Here is a 14,899-nt window from a genome sequence, read left to right on the forward strand (position 1 = left end):
GACAGATCGTACTGTATGAATGGACGCCGCCGATGACTGACGACGGCAACGACGAGGCCAAACGAGGGTGATCATGGTGAAGGATTCTACAAATTAATCAAACTAAAATGACAAAACTATCCTTCTAGTCAACGGCTGAGATGGTTTAATACTACCTGGTCCTAGAAGTAGTATGATGCACCGTAAAAAATCTCCAGGACAAACCACACCACCATCAAGCACTGAGACGAAACCCAAGCGATGCCATTGCAGATGCGAAAACCGGAGCTGTTACTGTGTGAAGGTGCCTTCTCTTCCACACGCACGCTCTTTCTTCATCTCAAAGCTAGGCATGCTTCTTCTTTCTCTGATCCTGACTGAGGCTAGCTGACTCTTCTTCTTCTTCCTAAAGCACGAGGTCGGGTGCACCGTGCACCTCATGTTGCAAGTGACAAGGGTGTGATAATCCCAGGGAGCCAAAGGGACTGAGTACTTCCATGTGCATTTTCTTGCATAATTGACCGCGCACTTGTGATTTCCATTGTTCTGCGTGTGCAAAGCAGGTGAGTCAAACACAATCAACAGTTTGATACTAGCGTAGGCAACATAACTGACGAAGGGCAGTTTGATACTAGCAGCAACAGCAGCATTGCATATTGGCTGGAGCAGCCAGCCCGCACAATCTATGGACGACTGGTGCTAACGGCCAAGATTCGAGGTGAGTTTGCGCATCCGCTTATCTGTGCAGTTCGCCAAGAGAAATCAAAGTTCAGAGTTGGTAACCCTGGTGATCTGCTCCTTTTGTGCAGTGATGACAGTAGGCTTCAGGCACACCAGAGCATGATGCCAGTCACCTTACTTAGTTTTCATTCTCAAGACAATTGCCATTCTGCTCTCCTCCTGTTCAGATATCCCACTGTAAGCACAGCCAGATTCCTGTATGTTCCTTGTAATGATTACTCGAAGCAAGCACGGCGACAACTCCATGATCCTCCGGACATCCTCGGCGTCGCAAAGTTCGCCTCAGATGCTTCAGTTGACCTAGATCTGATCAAAGTGGTACACTTGAGAACATACCATATACTGCCTGGAAAGGGGTGCTTCAGTTCCTTCTTACAAAGGTTTTTCTCTGATATTCTAGGAAGATTGTGACAAAGTCTTTGAAACCCAAAAGTCCGCGGTTGATGAGAACACTGGTAGCATGAATAGTATGATCTGTATAGATGGTTATTTTTGCATTACAAAACAAGCACTGGTTACATTACATAATTCTGATAAATATGCTCTCACACCTTCACCAGTTTACTACACAGCACTCATGGTTGCTTGCTTAGAGCAGCAGTGGCAGCCTGTAGAGATCAGGGGCATGTGGTGCTGTCACAAGCTACCAAACCAGCATTCACCTCTCTATAGTAAGTTTACACTCTGCTATATGCTACTAGGGAAGCCACTGCGTCGCGCGCACACGCAGAATGACAGAAGCGCTGTTCTCTTTAACGAGATCGGTCGACGCTGAGCCGCGAGCTGAGCCACCTGCAGACGTCGTCCATCTCTTCGGGGATGGTGTAGTGGCCCAACCTGCGTAAATAAACCATGTTTAATGTTCTGAGGAAGGAAGAACAGAGGAAGAGCTTTGTCAGGCGTGGTGTGAGATGTGTACCCGTTGTAGGACTTGAAAGTCAGATACGAGAACCCCGAGGACCGCAGGAACTCGGTCGACCGCTCCCCGTTCCTGTAGGGCACGACCTCGTCCGCTGCACGAGTAGAGGTCATCACACATAATTCAGTGACACCATGTAATACAGCTCTGAATCAGCAGCTAGCCTGTAGGTTTGTTTGTTACCTCTGCCATGGCTGAGCAGGATGGGCAGGGAGGCGGCTCTTCTTGCTGCCATGTGTGAGCCCTCCATCTTGCCCCTCAGTGTCCTGAATTCACGAAAGATCATCAGGGTTTGTTTAGGAATTAGGAGCAAAAAGTGCCTGGTTCTGTGGCAGATGACTGACTGACTGACTGACCTTGAGCAAGGGAGCCAGCCGCTCAAGCTGACGACTGCGCTGAGAGTGATCGGGTAGGGGGTGCCGCTGCTGAACTTGCCATGAGCGTAGCATGCTGCCGAGTGCAGGGCAGCTGCTGCACCCATGCTGAAACCGCCGATCCCAAGCTTCACTGCATCCACAAATTGCGAACAATCAGTTAGCCATATACTTTCATAGTTCTGACACATGTGTTCAGTTCCAGTCTAACGAACCAACACGACCACAATGCTTTGAGATTCTTGTGTGTGTTCTTAGAGATAGAAAAGGAACACTGGGCCTAGCACTTAAATAACACCTTAGCATATTGTCTTAAAGATGAAGTATTTTGATCCTGAAGTTAGTAGTAACTAGTACCATCAGAAGGCTCGGAGGACAGTAGGTTCGCTATGTGTGCAGCTGAAGCATCCAGCCCCTCGATGTCGTCGCGACCATCGACCGAAGTGTCATCAACGTCAAACCCTGTTTCAGTTCAATAAAAACTGGTGTTAAGTAAGTTTTCAAAATTCACCGCTCTGACAGAATTTCACATGAATTTCATAGAAACATGATTCAGTTCCCATATCATTCATGAAAAGTTCCCGCATACAAAGCAGGGCCTCAAAACCATGCAGCAAAGTTCCAAGCAAGAAGAAACTCACATGCAGTGCAGGGGAAGCCGCCAAAAGCCGCGACGGGCCGGGTCGCTGCGGTGGGGCATATCCACTTGATCTGCATGAGCAAGTGGCCTCAAGGTGAATAAAAAAAATTGGTTGCAACAGGACTAATCTCTGAACACGACAGGTTACATTAGTGCACTTTGTAACCACAGAATATTCTGTTTTAAGTTGGGCAATAAGAGTGCTCCAAGTACAAAACATTGATGCTTACATTGGGCAAGGGAAGAGCATCCAGGAGCTGGGACCAGCTGAAAATGACAGAATGGACAAAAGAAGTTAGCTCTCTGCATCAGGAACAGAATTGCAGCAGAAGATATTCCATTCCAGCTTCCTGCAGCAGATTGTGTGAACCACACAATGCCTAAAATTACGCTCTTACCACCCAGGTTAGTCCTTTTCGGCCAGGGTCTTGTTATTGTCCTACTTGTTAGAAAGACACCTAGATCCTTGTAGGTGTTATTGTCTTTTATTTTAGTGATCTTAACGCTTACTTAGTTAGCAAGCTAATGCTTGCCATTAAGGACTCTAATGCAGTGGTCGACAGGACGAAGATACTCCCATCCACTTCCTTGTGATAAATTATACATGGCATATTTACATGATTTGCCAAGACAGGGGATAGGAGTTAGGTATCTTGCATGAGCTACCTACACTTGTGCAATATTTATATGTCATTAGCCCACATCAAGAAGTATTTGACATTCCTCTCCACTTACTGCATGAAGAAAAGTGAGAGGCATATTGATGTCCTTGAGAAGATCGTTAGGTGTGATGTAGGACAAGGAAATTATTTAACTTTGAGTAAAGCAATACTAGGAATATATGCATGCAAAAAGGAGGCCACTTCATCGATCATTTCAGGCTAAAAGGTGCAAGGGAATAAAGCGTTCTGCATCGACACTGCGATCATCTACTCATGTCTTTTCTAGTTGACATGTGTGGTTTCTTGCATCCGTATTACATTCACACAGCATATGGCATGCATGTTGCATGGAGAAAGTGCCATCATTTATTTATCTTTGAAATTTGGCTAGGAAGTTTAGCATTCAGTTAAGACAAGTGAAGTGTGTTAGATCCATCCGATGATCAAAACCAGACGCGTGGGATGTTAAGTCCTGGAGGGGCATCACCTGACCAGGCAGAGTTAAAGAAAGAAGTAATACCTTGCACCATTGTCACCTAGGCCATGGAGCCACACAATGGTGGCTAGGTGCCGTCCCTTTGGCCTCACCACATAGCTCCTCCCATACTCGACTCGACGGCCACCCCTGCCACCTGAATGACCATTTGCGACGATCTCAGCATTGATATTTTGGCATCCATGGAGCATTTGAGATTTTGAACATGATCATATCTACGGAGAAGATGAAAATTACCAGAAGAGCTGCTTCCATAATAGCTCATGGCTTCTGTTGTCTCTGCAACAAGAGCACTAGGTGATGCTTTAGTTTGTATGATCTTAGACGTAAGGAAGTGTATGAAGTCCACATCCCCATTTGGCTGTATTTATAGTGGAGGCCTGAAGCACTGAAGAAGGGAATATATGTCGAACAATCCCTGGAATCTGCATTGATCACACGACAGTGCGGTTTTTTCACACCGTGCTCACTGCAGCTGTCATGACAAGAGAATCTGGAACCTGGAAAGCTCTTGGGATTAGAATTTTTTTTTTGAAGGCTATATTGCTCTATAAGGAAGCATCTGGCACAATACTTACAGCCTTGAGACAGAAACGGTGATGGTGAGACCTACCATTTCATGCAAAGGTTGATAAGATGCATCTTTGACAGTGGAGAGGGAACAAAAATAATCAAATGTTGTTTCCTCTCCCTTTGATCCCATTTTACAGCCAACCAAGAATTTCCCTGCTTGTTGCATGGAGTATTAATGCCCACTGCTTTCTTCTGCCCACGAATTGGCACGACTTGCATGCTACAAAGTTAAATAAAATGGCAAGGAATATAAAGCGCACGCGAATTTTATTTCCTAGAGATGAAGCTTTCTCGCAGAAGTCTTACCTCAAGTATCACTAATCCATGGACTTTCAGAAACCATTTCTGCTGGTGGAATTTCAGTGCGGAAAGAATTGTATACCGCAACTTGTTTCAGGATACAATCAGGATATAGAGCCAAGGAAGAGTGACTATTTTGCCAGGAGTACCTATCAAGAGCCGATACCCAATCAGCATCGATTAGGGAACCATATCGGCTGAAATGCAAGGCAGCTTGCAGCATAAACGTGGTGCACTCTTCATGAAGGTACATATTCCTGAGACCTAAGTACTCTGTAGCAACATAAGTGCTTATATAAAGCAGAGTATTTCAAGTCTTATAGACATCATATGGTTCTCTTCTTACTTTCACTGGCGCAAATGGTTAAAAGATCTTGCTGGAATGAATCTAAAGCTTGAGTGTGTTTTGTCATCAAATGCGAAACTCAGTCACCTTACATTGTTTGACAATAGAAATATTTTTTGCTGAAACAAGACAACGGCAATCTTTTATATTTATTTATGGTGAGCTTTCTCATAACCAACTTCTACTCTAGGTTTGCTTGGAGCAAAGGTTGGAACCTTTGTACATATGCCTAATTGCTTTCAGAAATGGGACCCAGTTGATCCCTTCTCGACGGTGGAAATTTAACGGTGCTAAAATAACACAAGCATAAATTGACCTCAATTAAATTGTGGTAATTCGATACCAGAGTGATGCAAAGGTCTGCATCTGGTTTTTCTGGGTGCCAACCCACTATATACAGCGAGAATCATATACCATTCTCCCTTGCATTTTATAATGATTGGGATGGACGATGTGGGGGGCAGCTCTGCTAAAATATATGATCTATATGCCATTCTTGTCCCTGTCTAAGATTAGAAGTTTGGGGCTGTATCAGGCTAGATGAAGCTATTTCAGGAGACAGGTTCATCAGCCACCTGATCAAGCTTTTCTCACACGGGAAATCGTAGGCTATGCTTATGCTCTGCCCTAGTACTAGAAGCCTGCATATTCCTCCCTACTGCATATTTTTCGCCGCCTCATTGCACATGCTCCTATGAAAAGTGAAGTTTCTACAAAGTCAGAAAACATTCTCGAAAAGGCACATGTACAAAATATCAGATTTGTCGTTTCTCAAAAGTATACAGCTAGGGAGGATACGAGAACAGTAAAAAAATATTCTTCTTAAAACTTTATCTACTACATGCTTGTTTTTGCTTTATTATATATCAAAAGGCTAGCTCCAATACCACTCCTGTCAAGAGGATACACAATGGCAGAGCAAATATGCAGGTACTATGTAGTCCGCATCCTCTATAAAACTGATGTTTTGCCAGACAAGCAATTCTCTTATTAAAATGCAGTTAGGTACATTTCCCAGTTCAGCTCCCACTAAGGCCAAATCACTTTGTAGAGATTACTCACTGTAACAAGAAGTCCACATCAAAGCTTGAGTATTGACAGAAGTCAACTTCTAGAATGCGAGAAGGAATGTTGCAAAATGGAAGATTGTGGCCACCGTTATCAGACAAATTATGCCTTTTAATGTTATCGTGGCATTCTGCATGCTTATTATTGTATTGGTTGATCTCTCTTGAAATTCTAAAGTAACAATCCTTGCGTTCTGCTTTGTACTATTGGTAGTCAATGTACATCAACTTTATTTGCTTTATTTGAGGTGTCTTTTGTAATTTTGTGTACATGTTGTTTGATTCTGTTTTCAAATTAAGCTTGTCATAAGCATACTGGAAATGCAAACTATTAGAGATGCAATAGTCACCATGGTGCGGAACATATCCCATGGTCAGCCTTAGGCAACGGAAAACAAAAGAAGACATTGCTTATCTCCTAAAATTCAGAGATGGGAACATCATAATCGATGAATAACAGGGGAAAGTCAGCTCAAAGCTAAAGCTCGTGTATGAGCTTCAGGCTCAAACAATTAAAATGACATTACCTGAACAACTATAATGTAACTTCAGGATTAAATTGGAAATTTATTTTCATCCATTGACCAATTCATTTATATGTTATCTGTTGGTGTCCAACTTTTTCAGAGCTCCCAGTTGTTGCCAGAAAAGGAGAACAGAAAACTATGGTCACTGGATCCAAACTCAAAAACACAAATCTGGATGTAAAGTGAAGTTTTAACTGCAAGTAACCGACTTACCTCACAGCACTGTGAGTAGAACAAGTGAAAGATTACCTCACCTCGACATCAGAAGTAATTTTGCTTTTTAAGTGCATCACGCTGGCAAAGATAGAGATCAGAATAGAATATTTACGATTGACGAATTAACTGCTATAGGCATTATGTTTAAAAGAATGTACACACATGACACGTTTCTGGATTTATGCCAAGTTCAGCATCCAACAAACAAGTGAAGTTATCATGCTACCGACTTAAATTCTCTCAAATAGTACCATGTTTGCAGCAAGGGGATGGATGCATCACATCACTCAAATCAATAAAGGAAAGCTGTGCAAGTTGCTCAAGGAACATTGTGTTCTAGACACTCAACTAACCAGGCAGGAAATTCCAGCTATTTGTTGTCATTCTGAAATCCTGAGCATGAAAACACACTCAAAGTTGGTAGAGTGGAAGAATCAAGACATTATCTCCTTTGATGTGGCCTACAGGTGTGGTAGAGTTATTAGGGTGTGAGAATGTCAATGAATAGATGTCAAAGCACAGGGAAAGTGAGGGCTATGAGTGGAGGAAAATCGAACAGCAAATATGTGGCAAGAAACAATAGTTCTTTCATAGGCAAAGCTCAATTCATTGTATGTGTGTCATTGTCATTGTCATCGTAGCTGCTAATTTCTGATTGCTTATTCAACATGATCTTGCACAGCCTATCTTTCACTGTAAGCTTTAACATGGAACGAACATTGTTCTCATGTTTCCTGTTTTCATTTTTCTTGTAACAGATTCATTTCTGAGTAGCTTTAAAAGAAAAACACCACAGAAAACACGTTAAATTGATAAGCAGCATTAATAGGACCAAGGTAACTCCTAAAAAAGGTGACAATAATAGGACCATGGTAGCGTTTTTTATGTGGTATTTGAATCAAAAAAAAATATGACACCATGTTCAGCTTCTAGCGAAGAGCAAAGCTCAAAACTGAACTAACACAAAGTACCACATGGCATGAGTTATTAGCCATGCCCAGATTTGACTTGGCTTCATTATTTCTTCTTTACTTTAGCAATCTATAAGCAAAGTCACTAAAGGAACATATTTTTTGACATCATCAATGGAACACCATGTGTGCGGATTTCACTAGAGGAACCTCCCTGTCTATACAACAATCCAATAAAAAGTCAACCCCAAGGTATTATATTACTACAAAAAGAGATCCCATTTCAAATGAAAAGTGAGAATAACAATTTCAAATGCATCAAAAGTTTGATGGATAACAAGTTGCACACTAAAAGTATTGCTCTAAATAAATAGAGAGAGAGAGAGAGAGAGAGAGCTGAAAATGTAGATAATTCCAAACATTATGCCCATTGTCTCACATTTACCCAATGAAGAGCTAGCAAGTGACCGCAGCAATTAGTATGCACAGGAATCAAAAAAAGTTGACCCCAAGGTATTATATTAGAGGAAAAAGAAGCATTTCAAATAAGAAATGAGATAAAAACACTTTCCAGTGCACCAAAACAGAGTGGCATCAATATGCAACTTTGATGGATAACAAGTTGCACACTAAAGGTATTTGCTCTAAATAAACGGACAGAATGAGATGAAAATGCAGATAATTTCGAACATATGTGATGCCCCATTGTTTTTACCCCGCACCAGGAACAAACAAGTGACTACAACAATTAATACGTAGAGCAAGGAGATTAAGTGGCTTAGTTCATTCATATTACTAGAAATAACCCATTGAAGGGTCGCTTACAAGTTCTCACTGCTGAGCCAACATTGTTCCAAAGCCACAAAAACACATTCAAATGGACGTCAACTGATAAGAAAGCCAAATTAGAACAGACATAGGACTTGTCCAAGCCACTGACCAAAGCTAGAAGATCTGGACCATACCCAACAACAGGTTTCCATGAAGGAGCCATGCCAACTTAGCAAATGTGAAGCTGCTCTCGGATTCAGTGAGCATCTGACGGCGGCCATTCCGCAAAGCAGGGAATGTAAGGTCGGAGCGTTGACATGTGGTAATCGTCAAGAGTGCAGATAACGTTCAGTTTCTGACTATCCATATCATACGACATAAGTGTCTCTTGCGATCTCATCCAACCAACAAGGAAGATCAGGTTACATTCTGGATGGACCGCAGCCACCATATATTGTTCACCGAGCTCACGATAAGACCTTCCTACCAGTTTCAAGATGCTGGCAGTATGTTTTAAGGTCCACTTTCCACTGGGATAATCCTTGAGAGCCCAAACCGATAGCACGCAATCATTAACATGCTCTATGCCCATACCGTATAAGTGTCCCTGAGAGTGCCCAATGAAAGAAAAATGAACTTCGGGTGGCATTGGAATTCTCCTCCAAGTATCCCCGTCCGTGTTCACTGTAAATATTGAGGGTATTAGTCTCCCCCTGGGATAGAACCTGCCATCTCCATGATCATAGGCTCTGAAATACAGGGTATCATTGAAAAAGTCATATAGTTGTTCACCACCATATGCCACGATATGGCCACCGCTCTCTGTGGAAGTCCATTCTCCGGTATCCGATGAGTAGACCCTTACTGCCACTATGGTGTGGCCTCTCTCAACGAACGCGAAAACCACAAAGCGAGAGGGAACGGCGGGGTTGAAACACAAACAGAACTTGCAGCTCCAGGTTACATGTTGGCCCACCATGTAGATGTAGGGAACTTGAGGCTCTGGCACATCAAGCGCAGGCAGCACTGCCCAGATCTTGTCGGTCGCAGGGTTGCACACGAAGTATTCCGGAACTTGCGTGGTTCTATTCCAGCCTTGGCAGAGGAGAATGTCGGCGCAGCAGTTTAGGAGAATGACATTCTTGTAGTTCCCCAAGAAAGGGAGAGAGGGGTCGACCAGCGGCCGGCCCCTCCCGGACAGGTTGAGGAAGCTGAGGCCCTCGTCGCGCCGGCCGCTGACACCGTCGATATGCGGGTAGCAGAAGAAGCCGGAGAGCGTCTGCGGCGACCTCCTGCGGACGGCGGGATCGGAACAGAGCGCCAGCCAGGCCGTGGACACGCACTTGAAGCGGCAGAGGGACCGGTACGGCACCCGCGCCAGGACCTCCGGGAGTAGGTCGCTGGGGATCCTCTCCGCCGCCTGCTCCTCCTCCTCCCCCTTCTTCCTCTTCCCCATCCCGTACCCGGCCTGCTGCTGCTGCTGCTGCGAATGGTAGAGGCAGCTCGTTTAGGGATTTGAGATGTGCTCCTCCCGGATCCCTTCCTCAGGACGAAGATTAGAAGAAGAAGAAGAAGGGGGCAGCAAACCTCACACCTGACCGCGACGGGAACGGCGGCGACGGATGAGAAGACGGCGGCGGCGGCACTGGTGGAGGCGAGCTGGAACCCAAGAGTGCGGGGAACAGAGTAGAGCGAGCTGGTGGTGGTGGAGGCTGCTGTCTTTGGATTACTTTTTTTTTTGAGAGTGACAGGTGCTGTATTTGGATTGGAGGCCCAAAGATAACCATCAAAATGGACCTGATGATAACAGAGGAATCTCTCTCGGCCCAAGATGCACATGCATTTTCTGTCAAGAGTACATTTTTTCAGTCCAACAATTTTTCCTTCCATTTCTCAAAATATATATATGATCTTTCCTTTCAGCTTCAATCAATTTATTTGAGTACCTGTTAAGAGTGGGGGAAGATCGAACAAGTAATATTTATCGGGCGAGAAACCACAGTTTTTTCATGGGGAAATCCCATAAATCATTTTATGTGCTTCATTATCAATGTGTCATCATTGCCGCTAAATTATGATTGCTCATTCACCATGACCTTGCACAGCCTATCCTTCGCTCTATCTTTACCACTGAATGAACACTGTATTCACTGTTCATGTTTTTTTTTCAACTTTTATGAGAAATCATTTCCGAGTAGCTATTTTTTTTAAACGAACATCGCAACAATTATGCTACCTTGGCAAGTACTAACATTAACAGGACAAAGGTACTTCTAAATTTACTAAAAAAAGTACTTCTAAATGAGTGGCATTAACAGGACCAAGGTGATCTGTATTAAAAAAAAAAAGCTGCCATGTCCGATACTTCTAGTGAAGAGTGGGGCTCCAAACTGAAATAACACAAAGTAACACATGGCACGATTTTTTAGTCATGTCCAGATTTGACTTTGCTTCATCTTTCCTCTAAACTTTAGCGATCTAAATAAAAGTAACATATTGTCTGACAACATAAATGGAACACCATGCATGCAGATTTCACTGAAGGAACCTCCCTGACCACAACTGTATATACAAGAGATAATAATAACACTTTCAAGTGCATCAAAACAAAGCAGCATAAATATTCAACTTTGATGGATAAATGGTTTCACACTAAATAAAGGTAATAAATGGACAGAAGAGATGCAGATAGTTTCAAACAGTGCTACTTCGTAATTCACCTGACGAAAGAAACAATAGTAATTAACCTGAAAAAAGAAACACCAACCGCAAGCAATGGCGCCTGACGATGCTAAGCGCAACTCCGGGGCCGCCCGCTGAAATCACTGAACCTCACAGCCACAAGCTCCAGACCCATGTGAAACAGAGGCCAAAGCGTTGAACCTCACAATCACTGAATCTCTGAAAGCGTAGAAACACATCTGGAACATCACCTGATAGAAACCCATTTCATTAAGAAAAGCAGCAGTGGGTGCAATGCTTCACAAGCTCTTCTATAGGACCTACAGTGCTTGCATCTCCCAATTACCAGTTTACGATAACAGGGATTTTTTTTCATTGAGAAAGTTACTACTCAAATTTCAGACTGCACTACGATATGGGTAAACTACGCTCAGCTTACTCCAGCACAACCAATTGGCTACAAAATCGGTGCTGGTTATAACATTTGAAACTAATTTATAAAATCAGCGTGGTTTAAGTTTAACAACCCTATCCATATAAGAAAAACACCAGTTTTATTTTACTCCCTCCGTTTCAAAATAGATGACCCAACTTTGTACTAACTTTAGTACAAAGTTGAGTCATCTATTTTGGAACGGGGGGAGTATGAACAAAGCAGAGAATCTTATCTGTTAACTAGTTCTCGCACCTGATCCAGTGATCGCAAGCAGCAACGCCCACATTGAATGGCGTATCGCTATTAATTCCTGATTACTGATTCACTACTTGCCTATCCTCACTCTAAGCTCTAATATGGAATGAAACTGTACTCGTGGTTCGTATTTCCTTTTTCTTATATATGGGAAACCATTTCTCGGTGCCTTTTTTTTAACGAACGTCGCAACAAATATGTTACATTGGCAAGTAGTATTAACAGGACAAAGGTAACTACTAAATGAGTGGTATTAGCAGAACCAATATAACTTCTAAATGAGTGTCATTAACAGGACCAAGGTAGCGTGTTTGATGTGCTCTTTGTTTTCAAAAAAATGCTGTCAGTTTCAACTTCTAGTGAAGAGTGGAGCTCCAAACTGAAATAACACAAAGTAACACACATTAATCGTGCCCAGATTTGACTTTGTTTGATTCTTTCCTCTTAAGTTTAGCAATCTAAACAAAAGGTAACAGTGGAACACCATGCATGCTGATTTCACTGAAGGAACCCCCCTGTCCACAATTGTATGTACAAGAGATAATAATAACAGTTTCAAGTGTACCAAAACAGAGCGGCATCAATATTCATCTTTGATGGATAAATGGTTTCACACGTGAGGTGATAAACGGAGAGAAGAGATAAAAATGCAGATAATTTCAAAGATATTTAATGCCTCCTTATGTTGCTCTAGTCTTGAGTTTTTGGTCGTTCGGAGGTTGTAAGCTGGATCATGTGGACTGGTGGGCGGTTGTATTTTTCTCTCTATCTTAATAATATACATGCAGTCCTCCTGCATGGTTCAAAAAAAAACATTTACCAGCATAAGAAGCTAACAAGTGACGACGACAATTATTACATGAAGGAAAGAGTTTTATGTGACTAGGTTCAGTCATATAACTGCATTACACACGAAAGGATGGCTTACAAGCTTCGATGGTTGAACATCACTGTTGACAACCACGAAAAGGAATGCAACTGTACACCAGCAGATGATAACCAAATTTGATAGTCATATAACTGCATTACACACGAAAGGATGGCTTACAAGCTTCGAGTAGATCAAGGACTTATGTAATCCATGGCTGGAAACTAGAAGGTATATATGACCCAACCCAACAGCCGAGTTTCCTGACCGCACCGGAGCCATGCCAACTTGGCAAATACGAAGCCCCTCCAAATTTCACTGAGCATCAGATGGCCGTTCCGCAAAACAGGGAACGTATGGCTGAAGGTTTACCATACCATAGTCTCCAAGAGTGCAGATACTATGCAATTTCTGGGTATCCATATCATACGACATAAGTGTCTGTTCCGATTCCACCCCTCCACTAAGGAAAATTAGGTTCTGTTCCGGATGGATTGCAACCAAGGTGTAGTGCTCACCGTGCTCTAGACAAGGCCTTTCTAGCAGCTCCAAAATGCTGGCAGTGTGCTTTAAGGTCCACTGTCCACTAGCATAGTTCTCAAGAGCCCAAACTGATAGCAGACAACCGTTACCATGATCTATCTGCATACCATATAAGCACCCCAGAGATTGCCCGATAAAAGTAAAATCAACTTTGGGCGGTTGTGGAATTTTCCTCCACGTATTGCCAGACGTGTCTATGGTAACTATCGAGCGTGTTGTGACCCCATCCGAGTCAAATGTGTCCTCCTCGGAATCATAGGCAATGAAATGCAGAGTGTCATTTAAGAAAACATATCCTTCGCCACCAAACACCCGAATCCATTCACCCCATCCGCTCGGCATGGAAGTCCATTTTCGGGTATCCGATGTGTATACCTCTACCATACTTATGTCGTAGAAACCACGAATGAAGATGAATACTGCAAAACGGTGAGGTACGGCGGGGTCGAAACACAAGCAGAAGGTGTAGTGTCGCGGAGCTCCCTTCTCTTGCGTGTCAGGCACACTCACCGCAGCCCAAATCTCCTCGGTGGCAGGGTTGCACACGACGTATTCCGAGCGTTTGGTGGCCTGATTCCAGCCTTGGCAGAGGAGAATGCCGGCGCAGCAGTCTAGGAGACAGACGTAGTCGTGGTCGCACAAGAAACAGAGAGAGGGGTCGACCAGCGGCTGGCCTTTTCCGGATAGGTTGATGAAGCTGTTGTTGCCGCTGCCGGAGAGGCCGAAGAAGCCGGAGATCGTCTGGGGCGACCTCTTGAGGACAGCGGGGTCGTAGCAGAGAATGAACCACGCCGTGGACACGCACTTGAGGCGGCAGAGCGACCGGTACGGCACCCTCGACAGGATCTCCCGGAAGAGGTCGTTGGGGAGGCCCTCTATCGCCTGCTCCTCCTCCTCCTCCTCCTCCTCCTCCTCATCATCATCATCATCATCATGCTCCTCCTCCTCCTGCTCCTCCTCCTCCCCCTCCTCCTCCTCCTCCTGCTCCTGCTCCTCCCCCTCCTCCTCCTCCTCCTCCTCCTCCTCCAGACCCTCCTCCTCCTCCTTGTTCCCCATCCCGTATCCGGCCTGCTGCTGCGGCTGCGAACAGTTAGTTCGTTTAGAGTTGAGATGTCCTCCTCCTTGGACCGAAGACCAGAATAAGAAGAAGAAGAAGATGGGGGAGAGGACGGAAGCAAACCTCACACCCAAGCGCGACGGGAAGTGACGGCGGCGACACGCGGCGGCGATGGCTGGCGGAGACGAGCTGCCCGGAACCCAAGGGCCAAGGTGCGGGGAAAGTGAACTGAGTTGGAATGACCGTGGAAAGAAAAAGAAAGCCAAGAGTGCGCCACGTACCGCCACTGCCTTCTGATTGGAGGCCCAAAGCTCACCATACATCAAATTATTTATGTGCATGTTACTTTCACGTTTTTTATTTACTTGTATATTTGAGCAAATGGACTTTCTGCTGGGTACTTTTGGTACCTAATTGTTTTATTTATTTGGGGTAATAAACTTTGGCGTGGAGGCTGGTTCTTGCTTGTAGTTGAAGTCCGTTTTGTTTTGTTTTGTTTCTTTTCGTTTTCTCTTTTTGGTTATTAGTGCTAGTCC

At 43.9% G+C, this 14,899-nt stretch overlaps 2 protein-coding genes across 16 annotated transcripts; both read right to left on the reverse strand.

Annotated features, from left to right (window-relative positions):
- Window positions 1-1,181: 1,181 nt before the first annotated feature.
- LOC125531633 (acyl-protein thioesterase 1 homolog 1-like) lies at window positions 1,182-10,255 on the reverse strand. Of its 15 annotated transcripts, XM_048695993.1 has the most exons (14): window positions 10,117-10,255; window positions 8,692-10,005; window positions 7,194-7,301; window positions 4,691-6,918; window positions 4,425-4,604; window positions 4,049-4,311; window positions 3,836-3,947; window positions 2,884-2,920; window positions 2,655-2,724; window positions 2,371-2,475; window positions 1,996-2,146; window positions 1,823-1,905; window positions 1,640-1,733; window positions 1,182-1,557 (listed from the first exon to the last, which is right to left on the reverse strand). In XM_048695993.1, the coding sequence occupies exons 6-14, from the start codon at window positions 4,074-4,076 to the stop codon at window positions 1,473-1,475; spliced, it is 765 nt and encodes a 254-aa protein (XP_048551950.1). In that variant the 5' UTR covers window positions 4,077-4,311; window positions 4,425-4,604; window positions 4,691-6,918; window positions 7,194-7,301; window positions 8,692-10,005; window positions 10,117-10,255; the 3' UTR covers window positions 1,182-1,472. The 15 variants fall into 15 exon arrangements, 1 of the variants encoding a protein (XP_048551950.1); XR_007293399.1 differs by lacking the exons at window positions 1,182-1,557; window positions 1,640-1,733; window positions 1,823-1,905; ... (3 more) ...; window positions 2,884-2,920; window positions 3,836-3,947 and having other exon boundaries at window positions 4,084-4,311; window positions 4,691-4,833; window positions 6,879-6,918; XR_007293397.1 differs by lacking the exons at window positions 1,182-1,557; window positions 1,640-1,733; window positions 1,823-1,905; ... (3 more) ...; window positions 2,884-2,920; window positions 3,836-3,947 and having other exon boundaries at window positions 4,084-4,311; window positions 4,691-4,833; window positions 6,838-6,918.
- Window positions 10,256-12,722: 2,467 nt separating this feature from the next.
- LOC125540184 lies at window positions 12,723-14,596 on the reverse strand. The gene is made up of 2 exons (XM_048703771.1): window positions 14,487-14,596; window positions 12,723-14,386 (listed from the first exon to the last, which is right to left on the reverse strand). The coding sequence occupies exon 2, from the start codon at window positions 14,360-14,362 to the stop codon at window positions 13,079-13,081; it is 1,284 nt and encodes a 427-aa protein (XP_048559728.1). The 5' UTR covers window positions 14,363-14,386; window positions 14,487-14,596; the 3' UTR covers window positions 12,723-13,078.
- Window positions 14,597-14,899: the final 303 nt, after the last annotated feature.

Source organism: Triticum urartu, chromosome 1 (genome assembly GCF_003073215.2).
Source record: "Triticum urartu cultivar G1812 chromosome 1, Tu2.1, whole genome shotgun sequence".
In the NCBI taxonomy this organism is placed as follows: Eukaryota; Viridiplantae; Streptophyta; class Magnoliopsida; order Poales; family Poaceae; genus Triticum; species Triticum urartu.